A 13,101-nucleotide genomic window follows, 5' to 3' on the forward strand; every position below is an offset into this window, starting at 1 on the left:
TCCGACCTTGGCTCAGGTCATGATCTTGCAGTTTGTGGGTTCGAGCCCCGCATTCAGCTCTCTGCTGACAGCATGGAACCTGCTTGGGATTCTCTCTCTCTCTCTCTCTCTCTCTCTCTCTCTCTCTCCTCTGCCCCTCTCCCTCTTCTCTCTCTCTCTCTCAAAATAAATAAATAAATTTAAAAAAAGTAAAGATGAAGACAATAACACGCGTTCCCTAGTGTCAGAAAGGACTGATTAAGACGCGGGTAAAAAAGTACCGAGTGCAGCTGTTTCTGGCACCTACTAGGCTTGCTTTGCATTGAATCTCAAGGGCATCTTGTGGCGCAAGTTCAGCACGTTAATTTCCTGCTAATTAAATCCCTGTTAATTTCCTGTTAATTTTTTTTTTTTTTTTTTTTTTTTGGACCTCTCAAGATGTTACCAACCGTTTCAAGGGGTATATACATGTTTAGGGAAAACATGTCTCAAGTATTTTAACCGATCTCTCTGACTATGTATATGGCTCACATAGCATTCACCCCTTTATCTTTCTCGGCCAGAAAGTTTGAAATGCAGTGACGCAGGGAGCGGATGTGGTTCCTAAGAGGCTGATACTAAGAGGGTGCTTCTGTGTAAGGTGCTTCTGGGCCTGGTTCAGTCCTTCTTCACAGGTTTCCTGCCCCTGCCCCGCCCCCGCTCCCGCCAAGTGAGAGTCTGCTGAGATGGAATCCAGGCCGTTTGCACTCAAGGCTGAGCCAGGTCAGGCAGCCAAAGTTAAGCTGGGGTGGACCTCATTTCACCTCCATAACCAAGCACTGGCTGCAACAGTTTCTTAGCTGTCAGGTGATTCATTTTTAAAAAGGCCTTAGCGACAAATGACATCAGGGAGTAGAAGTCTCCACGAGGAAGATGGATGGCAGGAAGGAGAGAGGGTGGCCCAGGGTCACCACAAAGGGTCTGAGGAGGAAATGAAAACTCGGGAGGTGATAGCCGAGAGGAGAGGCCTCACCGGGCCCTGGGCGGCTGTTCCCAGTGCAAGATGTTCTCCGTGCGAGGGAGCCTCCTGCTTTCCTGGGGCAGCCGAGTGAAACCATTTCATTGGTGTGAGAAAAACATTGCCATCCAGGCGGAGTTGCGTTTACCGGATGTAGCCTCTGCTGGATTTCTCAACAGCCGAGAAAGCCATCATTTGTGGACCAGGACCATCCCTTCGTTCCCTCGCCTGAGCCCTTGGATATGTTACCACCCGACAAGTTGGAAGCGTGGGGCTTCAAAACCCCCTTAACCGCGGGGACTGAGCAATTGGAGGCAAACGGAAAATGCTTTCTGGAGGTTGTGAAGCTCAAACCTTCTGAAAATAGTTCAGATGCATTTCCGAGCTCCCCCCGCAGCTGTCTGCCCTTGCTGGCACGTTCCACGCGTTCCTCAGCGAGAGCACCGCTCTCGGTCAGGCCCTCCTTGCTGCCTGCATGCTGGGACCGGGGAAGCGGGCTCTTCCTGAAGCAGAGACACTGGCTTGCTGACAATGTCTATTTCAGCATGCGACAGCTTTTTTGGGAGATGTTGTTTGTTTCAGGAAATCCTGCAGCATCTTTCCAGTCTCCTGCAAGAAAAAGAAAAATGTTTGCGACTTAGACCTTGGCTCTGCTCATTTGGCTTTCCCTATCTGACCCACACCACGCTGACAAATACCACATCTGTCTTGACGAGCTGGTTCACAAATAACTACTCATTCATAACTTTAGGCTGTTGTAAGGATCCTTATTTGTTACTTCATCTTGGGAATAGGAATGCAGAGTTTGGTTTTGAGAAAGACCACAAGTCCAGCGGCCTTTGCAAATCTAGATGGAAGCACTTTTTAGTGTCTTTTAAGCGCACTTAAAACATTTATGGTTTTCACAACGTCAATGGGAATTTTCGGGAAAATAGAATCTAATTTTTGAGTCTTGGACTCATTTCAGTATTGGTAATTCAGTGCTGTTTTTAGACCAGATCGATCAGAGATTATTCTCTCTAGACCAGATTCGGCAGTCACTGTTCCACTTGGGAGTTTGGTTCCTATTTGGTCATTTATTTTTCCATCCACTGGCTTAATCTCATTTTCACTTCTGCTTTGACATCTTAATGACAATACCACGGAAGTTGTTGCTCCCTGCTTTATGATAAAGGCTTAGAAGTAAGTTGCTGGCTGAGAAAACACCCAAAAGAGTGGATGACATATTCACAGTCAGCTTTAGAAGGACAAAAAAAAAAAAAAAAAAAAAAAAAAATCACAGACTGAGGACTTTTTTTTTTTTTTTTTTTTCCCCAGAAGTTAGGCGATTTGGTAAAAGAGCTGCCCCCTCAGAGGTCTCTTTGGGCTTTCTGAGGGGAAATGCTCCCACATCCAAGCTCATACCTTGGCATTTGGGGCTCTGGATGTTAGTGGGAAAGAAACAGAGATGGGAATGAGCCAGAATTCCTAGCTTTAACTGGAAGTAGCTGGGCAAGAACCAGAACTGAGTTTTGGCCGCCTCCTCAAGTTCGGAAGGATCCGAGCTCCCCTGTAGATATGTCTTTTGGGGCACCTGAGTGTCTCGCTTGGTTGAGCATCCAGCTTTGGCTCGGGTCATGATCTCGCAGTTGGTGAGTTCGAGCCCCACATCAGGCTCACTGCTGTTGGCACAGAGCCCACTTTGGATCCTCTGTCCCCCTTTCTCTGTCTCTCCCCTGCTCACACACGTGCGCGCTCTCTCTCTCTCTCATAAATAAATAGTCTGTTAAAAAGTCATCTTGCTTTGAATAATAATTTAGTCATTCATTTGTACCCCCTCAGAGTATAAAGCCCTAGTTAAGTATGTTAATGAAAGTGAAGTATGAAGTGAAGTATATTAATGGAAGTTAATGGAAGTCACTGGTTAATGGAAGTTACTGGTCAGATGTATGAACTAAACCCTGAACCGCCACTGTTTTGCCTACTCCCTAAACTTGTGCTTTTCTCCCCCATAGAATAAGGTGACTGGTGCTAATTTGTCTTGGAGAGAGACATATTTTGGGAGAATTCCACTGTCACAAAATGTCACCATCAACAATGAAACTATGTGTAGAGAGTCATGTCTAATTTCATTAATTCTTTGGCACTAGTATCCAGATTCTAGAAAGAGTGTCTCGAGCCCAGCTGACCCCGAGTCATTATACATTTGGGATCAGCAGTCTGCCCTCTCTCAGTAACATTTGCTGGGAATTCGCGAAGTAGAGACTCATTATAGTAAGTGTTGGGAAGAAATGATAGTACCCACCTACGAAACTGCTGCAGTCATGAGAAGGATGTTTGTGGGGCAGGTTTGGAGGGATTGAGGTGGGGACTAATTCCACACCAAGTTTACTGGAGCATTTGTAATGGCATTTAATTATGGTTAAGCTATCTTGCAGCCAGAAATGCTTTCTCTTTCATAGACACTTTCACACTACAAAAAACCACTACTTACCCAGAAAAGTAGACTTTATGAGAGGCTGATTTTTCCCTGATCCACCTGGTTGGATTGCCTCAAGGTCAAGTGAGATTTTGTAAAAGTCCTTTTTGAACTATAAGTCACAAATACCTATACCAAAGTTTCTCAAATTTTACCATGCAAAAGAATTCCCTATGTCAGTAGTAGTGCTTGTTATAAATGGGGTTTCTCAAACTTTTGTCTCCTACTGTCCATCCACATTGGGATTCAGTAGTTTTATTTATTTCTTTAAGAAAAATTAAATGTTGATTTATTTTTCAGAGACAGAGAGAGACAGAGCGTGAGCAAGGGAGGGGCAGAGAGAGAGGGAGACACAGAATCTGAAGCAGGCTCCAGGCTCCGAGCTGTCAGTGCAGAGCCCGACACGGGGCTCCAACTCAGGAACTGTGAGATCATGACCTGAGCTGAAGTCAGATGCTTAACCGACTGAGGCACGCAGGTGCCCCGGAATTCAGTAGTTTTAACGTGGGCTCCAGAAACCTGCCCTTTGACAAGAAAACCAGGTGATTCTTAGGCAGCAGCTCCAGAAGACGCTCCGGAAACACTCTGTTTTTGTTTTGTTCCTTAGCTTTATTCCTTAGCTGTGTCATCACAGGCAAAATGAACCTTACAACTTATACAGTTAATATCATAATCTTTTAGGCATTTTGCAAATTACCCATGCAAAATTTTAATTCAGGACCATTTCTATCTTCCGACGTAACACGAGTGATAGTCCTCCACTATCAGTCAGTGAGTGCCCAAATACTTCTAAAAAGGACTGTTTCTCTAAAACTAATTCATGTCTCGGAATTTCATAGGTGTTCACACTTTATACAGCATTTCATACATATCCAAAGGCTCATTGATCTAAAAAAGCATATTCCTACCACAGTGCCACTTTAGTCATATGGATTGTTGAGACTGATTTTTTTAAAAACTAAGAATTGCTTTCTTTAACCTAAATAATCACTATTAGCATCACTTCTGTCTCCATCCGATTTCCGGTCTTTACTTCGGCACAATGGATCAGCACCAGAGCGCCCTGTCTTTTGGCCTTGCTTAAAAACAAACAAACAAAACAAAGCAAGAAAATAAGGAAAGAAAGGATTTAATACAGCAGCTTTATAACAGAGTAAAAGTAAACCAAAGGTGCATACTTGAAGACTACTTGCTGGAAATTGCAAATGACGGTAGATACCTTGCCTTGGTCCCACCCAGACTTCCTCTGACCTGGGTGACCTGGGGCATTTCAGAGATCGGGATTCTGTTGCTAGAACTGTCCCTCTTCCGGCACCACGACATCCACTGGCCTGAAGAAGGTGCTGTTTCCCAGGAAAAGGAGTTAAATCCCCCCAAGAAATGCACAGGGCCATCGTTGGAAGAAAAAGTGTTGCTAGCCAAGCGACTTCCTCTGCATATTCTGCCTTTCTCTGGTTATAGTCTTGGAGATTTTTATTTAAGATAACTTTCAGCATCTCTTGTTAGAGGTCAGATATGAACGAGGATTTTGTTTGACTTGCTAATCTTGTGACAAACAGTTTATACCCAGTGTAGCTTCCTGTCTTGGCTGACGGGTTATTCGAGGGAATTTTCTCCCTGTGAAGGCTGTGTCGAGGCTCTAAAAATAAACAACATGGTTGCTCACTGGGGAGAACACGTGTGAGCAGATGCCGGCTGGTAGTGGCATATGGTGGCAAGATGATAGGGGCATATTGCAGAAACCTGGGTGTTGGCCTTCGTCTTCCTTGCCATCCGGGCCATCCGGAGTCCCAGAGTCTCCACGAAACAGGGCTCTGACCGGAAGGTGTAACCCACAGACATGTGAAAGCATGGCCTTGGGGTCTTGGTAGTGGGCGGAACGTTGGAGACGGTAAGTTACAGGGCACGGAAAAAACAAAGGCTTCCTTATCCATTTTCAAAGTGAGAGAGAAAATAGGCACAAATCTGGCAAAAAAAAAAAAAAAGAGAGAGAGAGAGAGAGAGAGAGAAGCATCCGCCCACAAGGCTTTTGTCTTTGGTCAAAAGCAGTTTGCAAGTCAGGTCTGAAGAGTGGCAGTGATAACCGCTTTTGGAGGACGTACCCTAGGTGAACAGAAGGTACATGGATTTTACATCTGGGTGGGGAGCTCGGGAAGAAGTAGGTTCACACCAGGTCTGGAAGCCGGTCGGGGATTCGTCTATCAGAGGAGATATAACTCATATTATTACGTCCCTCGATCACCTTCAATTTGCTGGTGTCATTGTGATCTTCTAAAACCCCTCAGGGGTAGCGTTACGTATGCTTCATCTTACAGAAACAGAGGTTTGGGTAAATCCAGGGATTAATGTTCAGAGTTTCACAGGAAACCAGGGACAGGGTAAGGGTTTCAGTCTACATTTTGTTTTTAATGTTTATTTATTTTTGAGAGAGAGAGACAGAGACAGAGACAGAGCGAAAACTGGGGAGGAGCACACAGAGAGGGAGGCACAGAATCGAAAGCAGGCTCCAGGCTCTGAGCTGTCAGCACAGAGCCTGACGCGGGGCTTGAACCCACAAACTGCAAGATCACCACCTGACCTGAAGTCGGACGCTTAACCGACTGAGCCACCTAGGCGCCCCTCAGTCCACATGTTCTTATGCAAAAATCCATTTGTCACTCACTCCACCCCAGACAGAACACTCAAGAGTGTTTTCTCTTCAATTAGAGGTATTTTTTGGTGTATTTTCTTTTATGAAAATATGGTGGGCGATATACGAGATATAGTTGCTGTTACTTTAGAGAAAGAAAAGTTCAAAATTTCATGATGGGATCACTGTCATGGCAGATGCGTTTAATCCATCCCACGCAGCCCTAGATTTCTAAACTGTAGCTCAGCAGCCCCGAACCAAAATCCACTCGCATTTTTGACTTATTCGAAGAGTTTCCACACGCGGGTTAGAAATGACGATGGGGGTTTTAAGAAAACTGAAATCTAGGCCAACCAAATGAAACATTCAGTTTCATTCACAATAGGTAGGCTGTCTTTTGCCAAAGGAGGTCAAGGCCCTTCCTGTTCATCTTTAATATAAGTCATGGTATTTATTTTACCATTTCCGTATATAAATTGTACATTGTTATTTTGACGCTAGAGCTAAGTGTTAAAGGGAAAACGGAATTCAGGAGCATGGCTGGTGGTTAAGAGATCAACAGGTCTGGGACCAGAATCCAGAATCCCTCGTAACTCCTTGGTCCCTGAGTAGCAGGGACCTTATGTATGTGGGGGAATAAGTATGTTCAGAGAGGCCCCTTGGACTTTGAATCTTTGTATAGCTCTGTGCGAGGCGTCTCCTCAGTAAAATAGCTAATGACTGTGCTTTTTAAAACTCCTAGCTGTCTGCCCAGTTGTTACAACACCCTCTGGCTCAGTGGGCAGCTTGTGTTCCAGACATTCCCAGGTGCTCTGTGGGTACCTTGGTGAGTATACTTGTCTGCTTTATACCTCATTTGATGTAGTGACATCGAGTCCATCTTTCGTGTGTGTCTCCTGTGGGGAACTTGTCAGAGGCAAGATAGAATTCTGAAGTGCAGCCTTGTTGCCGAATAGTCACAAAGGCGCCCCAAAGTGTCAGTCACAGTTTACCTGAGAAAAAGTTGTGAACAGCTTTGCGGTAACTGATGACTTAATTGTTGTATGTGAAAGAACGGATTGTGGGTATATGACATGTGTGTCCCGGGGGTGACATAGTGATCCGAAAGACGGATCTGCGACACCACCCCCCCGCCCCCGACCCATGGAGGATGCTTTCTGAGGGGTTGAACAGCATGGCCAAAACATCAAGTGTCATTTGTTTGTTCTCTTTTTTGCATCTATGTTCTTCTGCCCGGCATACAGTAGTTGCTCAATTAACGTTTCTTGTACTCGACTGAAGGGGAAGAAGGAGCTTTTCTTCTTCATAGGGAAGCCTAGGGGAAAGTTGCCATTATCTGTGACCTTCATGGTGTCATTTCTGGGTTGCCTGAGAGTGGATTGTCATGGGTCAGGCCTTTGGCCGACTGGACGTGGGAGCTGACCACTCAACCCTGACCCTCAGCACAAGTGCACACCCCTCAGAGCCAGTACCACGTGCGAGGCCGAGGGCCACTGAAGCCAGCCGTCTCAGTGCTTTCTGATTTGAAACGGTAATCAATTCAGCCAGCCTTTATTGAGTGCCTACTGTATGCCGAGCAGGGAGACCACAGCAAAATAGGACTCAGATGATCCTGAGGTATTCAAGAACTCAGGGGTCCGAAGTTGCCCCTGATCCATGTTCAGGAAGAAATGAAATGAATTTGCAATCCTGGCGTTGGTTCACTTGCATTTTTGAGACCCCAAGAAGGTTTGGATGATATCGATGCTAAATGTGGGCAGAGGTCCCAGATAGGGACAAAAGAAATGTTTTTATTACCCTGGTAGATACCTGATTCACTGGTATATCCTCCCCTGCAATGTACCATGCCCAACCTTGCTTCTTAGGAATCAAGGAATGAAGGATTAAAGTAGTTTATTTCCAATGGGCTAGGCCGGGTTTCCTCAAAAAGAACTGATTCTACTGAGAGTATACATTTATTTTCATGAACTGAAGTGGCTAAGAACTGCCATGTGAAAAGAGTGAAAAGTTTAATCCATGCTTTTAGATTTCCCTTTTGTGAGACAGATTATATTTTGTTTTCAATCCATAATTTGTATTTCATTTCACTGTCCAAACCAAGAAGAGTTAATTATCTGGTGTTTGTCCCACTAGCTTTTTGGAAAAGGAAAGGGAGGATGGAATGAGAGGAGGAAAACATTTGTTGACTCCCTCCTGTGTCCCTGGCACTTAAGACGCATCATCCTGACCCCTTCCCCGTGTCGGTGGGTTGGGCACGGCCTGGATGACGATCCCCACGTGTCAGGAGACCGTGGCTTGGACAGGGAAAGACCCTGTCCTCGGGCACAGCACAGGCAAAGCCAGAATCTGAATTCAGGTCTGGCCTCCACGCCCTCCACCAGGCCACGGAGCTCCCACACTTTCCTGCCTCCTTTTTGCGTCCCCCTTTGAAATCTCGTCCCCTTCATTTTTATCACTTTCTCGGTGACTACTTTGGATTCGTTTCCTTGTCCGCTTTTCTTCCCCTAGTAAACGAGTTGAGAGCCCCACTCTGCTTCCTTGTGTGGTTTTTCCTCTCAGACACTCCTCACTTGGGGTTATTTTCGGTCATTTAATTGCTACAAGCTTCCTTCTTTGGTGAAAAAAAAAAAAAACAAAACAACAACACTGGAAACCCACCCTGCTCTTCAGCGAGTCTGGGAAGATCAGGAGTGTCTCCGAGGGTGTGGAAAGGAGAGATAGGGCACCAGCCCCATGTCGATTCCCGTACAGTGGGAGGCTCCGTCACCCCACCCCCGGCCTCCAGGCCTGTGGGAAGAGCCTGCGGACCCCTTTCAGACCTTCCATAGAAGACCGCTGAGCAGTGGGGCTCTGCATTTTTTTTTTTTTTTTTGTCTCTGTTCTTAGAAATAGTAATTGAGTAAAAATGTTAAGTGAGTGGGTGCCAGGGGGCAAGTGTCCAGGGTCAGGGTGAATTTCTCCATGCCGAGTGTGATTCTGAGCGCTCGTTAAGTGGAGGCTGGCCTGTGCCAAGCGGCTCCACGGCCATCCCTGTCACCTTGTGTGAACCGCCTCTCCCTTCCAAGGAGATGTTGGGAGCGGCCGGAGGGAGCTGGGCCTGTGGCGCCTCTTGCTGTTCTCACCCTCTAACCTGGGTGTCGTTGATAACTCCGTGTTCTGACACCCACGACTGGACTGGCGGTGCTGATGCTTCATCAGCTGGAAATAAAATCCTCTGGAGGACGAAATGGTCCTTGCTTCTCACAGCCCATGTGGCTGCTGAATCATTTTTCTCTTTTTAAATTCATCACCCTCCTCCCCACCCCCCCCCCCCCCCCCCCAAAAAAATCTTGGTTGAGATCAGGTTAGCCTGCCTGAAGCTTTTCCTAATGAGATAGAAGAAGCCAGGAGATCAGCAACTGGAATGGGCTCCCTGTGGATAAATGGATTGAAAATTGTGAAGGCAAATTCAGGTGGTTTGGGGTTTTGTTTTGGTTTTGGTTTTTTTGTGTTTTTTTTTTTGAGAGTTTACTGAATGAGAGGCTGTTAAGTAGCCCCGTGAAGGTTTAAAGATGGTGTTTCTCAAAGCGTGGCCTGCAGTTGTATCTCCCGAGGTGTCACAGAAAGCAGATTCCCTGGCCTGGTCTCGGACCAGATCCGTGGATCTCAAGATCCGTGGAGGGGGTGGGGGGAGTGGAGGCAGCTGGACACCTAAGCAGACACCGAGGGCTGTTCTGACCTCACTGGAGCTTGTGGATGCTCCAAATGTGCAGGTCTGTGTACTCACAGCCCTTCAGCATGGAAGGATTCAGACCCAGTAGGGCTTCTGTTCGATCAGCTGGTTCTGCAAGTGTGGGACCCTTAATCCACGGCACAGCAGAATCTTGGCCCCGCGCCTTCCATTCTCCCACGTGCGTGCAGATACCGAGGTAGGGCTGTTGTCAGTAGTGTCACACATTTCCCTTGCTCACTCTTCACCACAGAGGGAGCGGTGAGTGCGTACGGAAATAAATTAGACACACGGGGTAATGGGTGCCTAGTTTGGAAGTTATGCTTGGGGGTGAATTTTTCCGCTCAGGTGCCTTCAACCGGGCAACTGTGAGTGGAAGGAGAATTTGGAAAACGCGTGTATTATGTGTAAGTGACATATATAACGTATAAGTCAATGTATAGTGTTTAATTTCTTGACGTTCTGTTGGATCAAAGCACTGCCGACCTCTTCATGGCCTGAATTCTGTTCTCAGACATTCCATGGGGTAAGGATCTAGCCGACAATGGAATGTAAACTCTACTCACTCTCTCAGCCAAACTCAGCTTTGAGTAACGGCAGTTTCCTCTTTCCAAATGCTGTTTTTCTCAACGAGAGGTAGTAGAGCAGGTGCACATCTGACCAGCTATTGAAAAGAAAAGTCAATGATAAATTGCTTGGTATCTATGCAGTCCTGTACCTCCTGTTATTCTGATGTGGTTTTGGAACCGTAAGTATTTTGAATCCGGCCACACATTATGGATATTCTGTAACTACTGTAGGGTTTGGGGCTATCAAACTATTTACAGAAATGTTCGGTTCTGCATGGACTATATCACCAACCATCCCACACGATTGAAGTATGAAAAGAATGAAATGAATGAAAAGTATGCAAAGAATGAGCACAGACGGTATTAATACTGTTTCCCCCCAAAGCTTTTAATGAAAAGATCTCTACCTTAATTACAAATACAGGTACAGTTTTGAGAGAAATGAATGTCAAATGCATGCAGAGATTGTGGGAAGGCACAGGTAGAAACGGGACACTCTTATGATATTAGTTCATTCTACGGTATTTACCGAGTGTCTGCCGTGCGTCAGGCGCCGATCTGGGCGCTAGTGACCCTGATAAGTGAATACAACAGCAAAACACCTTTGTCCTTAGAGAGGTCCACCTTTTGGAGGAAGATAAATAATTCCTTTTAAAAAACGAAATAAGAATGGCAGAATTTTGAAAACGTTAGAGCGGAAAACGTGGAGCAGGGTCGTGGCTGGAGAGGGGAGTTGGAATTTCAGAGAAGCTGGGCACGGAAGCGTTCGTGGAGAGGGTGGCATTTAAGCAGAGGCTTGAAGGAGGTCAGAGAGGAGCCTGGAGCTGTGTGGGAAAGACCACTTCTGGTAAAGGGGACGGCCAGTGCTGCTCTGGTCGTGTTCCAGGATGATCAAAAGTGTGTCCTAGGAGAGGAGATGAGAGAGATGTTATTGGACAGACAGGTCCTTGTAAAGCTTGTGGCTTTTCCTGTGAGCAACAGAGGGAGGACGGTGGTTTTAGTCAAGGTTGTCCTGATGGCTGTGAAGTTGAGAATAGTCCCCAGGGTGACTGACGTAGGGGCGCGAGGTGCAGTGAGGAGGTCTTCGTAATGCATCGCGACGGCCGTTTGGCAGCTGCATTTCCACGTGAAACTTCACTATATCGAGCATTTCCAATAGTGCTGAGTTCTTTGTTTAGTAATCATCTGATAGGCAGGCTACCATGGGTTCTGTATATAGAACATGGTCTGTTTTTAGCGTTTTAAGTTAATATCCCTGAGTTATCGTCAACTCAGCTGCCCTTTCTTTTCTGGGAAGAAGCTATCTGTGTTTTCAGATAACCTCTTGGGTCTCCCATCTGTGCCGACAAGTGTGGAATGGCAGGACTAGAGTTCACACTCGCTGTAATGCCTCTTCACAGCCATCTGTGACTCCGCGGCCAGGGACACAGGGCACCGAACTCATCGGGGACGACGTACTGGCCCGCAAGAAGGACAAACTACCTGTCCTCGTGTCAACTAGAAAGTTGGGCTTAGAAGCGTATTTGGATGTGTCCACATGTGCCTGGTGCCTTTGCCTAAACTTTGAAATGAGGTCATAAGCCAGGGAATTTGCAAAACTGTGTCTCTTATTCGTTGAAAAGCATTTCTGTTGGACCAGAGTTGGCTTTCTAAGTTTTGAACCGTAAGACTGGAATGTCGATCTTACTCCTTCATCCGTCCGTACGAGAAGTAGCTATCCAGTCTACTGGGGGCCAAGTGTCGTGCTAGGTAGGCCAGCAGATGGAGGAATGTGGTGTGGATCCCATCCCCAGGGAGGCTGTCACTGAGTGAGGAAGTCAGGCAGACCAAACCAACCAAGCAAGACCAAAAAGCCACCACCAGATGGTTGATTCTATCTAAGTAAGAGGCCCGATTCTAAATAAGAAGAATTGCTTAACTTGTCCTGGAGAGGTGAAGGAGGTCTTCCTGGGGGAGGTGATACCTGCCGCTTGAGGGACAACCTTTGAAATGACCGTTTGGCAGTCCTCAAGCAGCAATGGGAAGCTGTGTATGCTCTCTGGAAGGAAGAGATTTCCCTTTTTGTATTATTTCCTTCCTCTCTGAGTTTGCATAACTACCATATTAATGAATCATGAAACAGCAGAGCCCTTGGTGTGGTCTTTGAAAAAACTGATACATTCCTTAAGGAGACCCACTTGGAAATACTGAGCCTAGAGGATAGGAGTTTTATATCCAGTATTTCTTATCCAAGGCTGATACATTCAACAGACACAATTTGCCTGTTGCCTATAAAATCCATTAGATGGTGATGTGTTGTGGTCACGTGGGACTCTGTGGAATATGGCATTATTTTACAAGCTCAAGGTCGCTATCTAGAGCTTTTTTCTTCCTCTCACTGGCATACCCCCAAAATTGACCCCTCGCTCATATTATAAGGATTTTTGGGTTGGCTATGGCTTTGCTCCATGACCTCCTCATTCCGGGACCCAGGTAAAGGAGCAGCCTCTAACTTGGGCATGCTGACCTCCTGGCTGGACCAGGAGATACGGCCGTTTTCCATGCCCAGGTTCCATTGGCCACACCTGATTTCAACAGCACAGGAAGGGAGCACAAAGGTGGACGCCAGGGGGCAATGGGCCCAGGGGAGAGGGGCAGACATTTTGAACAACTGATACCATTTACCACAGTGTAGGTGGAGGAGTTGGGGAAGGAAGAAAGATTTCATTCATGCCGAAAACTTTCTGTATCGTGTGGGACATGATTGGATTCACACTCTTG

General features: G+C 46.3%; 1 protein-coding gene across 3 annotated transcripts in view; it reads left to right on the forward strand.

Moving 5' to 3' along the window:
- The window catches only part of TGFB2 (transforming growth factor beta 2), an 82,749-nt gene that overhangs the window by 8,444 nt on the left and 61,204 nt on the right, over positions 1-13,101 (forward strand). For 2 of the 3 annotated variants that reach the window (XM_058701637.1, XM_058701639.1), the window contains exon 2: positions 6,806-6,889. The exons of the other annotated variant lie outside the window; for it this stretch is intronic. In XM_058701637.1, coding sequence (XP_058557620.1) covers positions 6,806-6,889 — 84 coding nt within the window. The remainder of the gene's footprint in view (positions 1-6,805; positions 6,890-13,101) is intronic. 3 annotated transcript variants of the gene reach the window in all.

The sequence above is a fragment of the Neofelis nebulosa genome, chromosome 15 (assembly GCF_028018385.1).
Source record: "Neofelis nebulosa isolate mNeoNeb1 chromosome 15, mNeoNeb1.pri, whole genome shotgun sequence".
NCBI classification, from domain to species: Eukaryota; Metazoa; Chordata; class Mammalia; order Carnivora; family Felidae; genus Neofelis; species Neofelis nebulosa.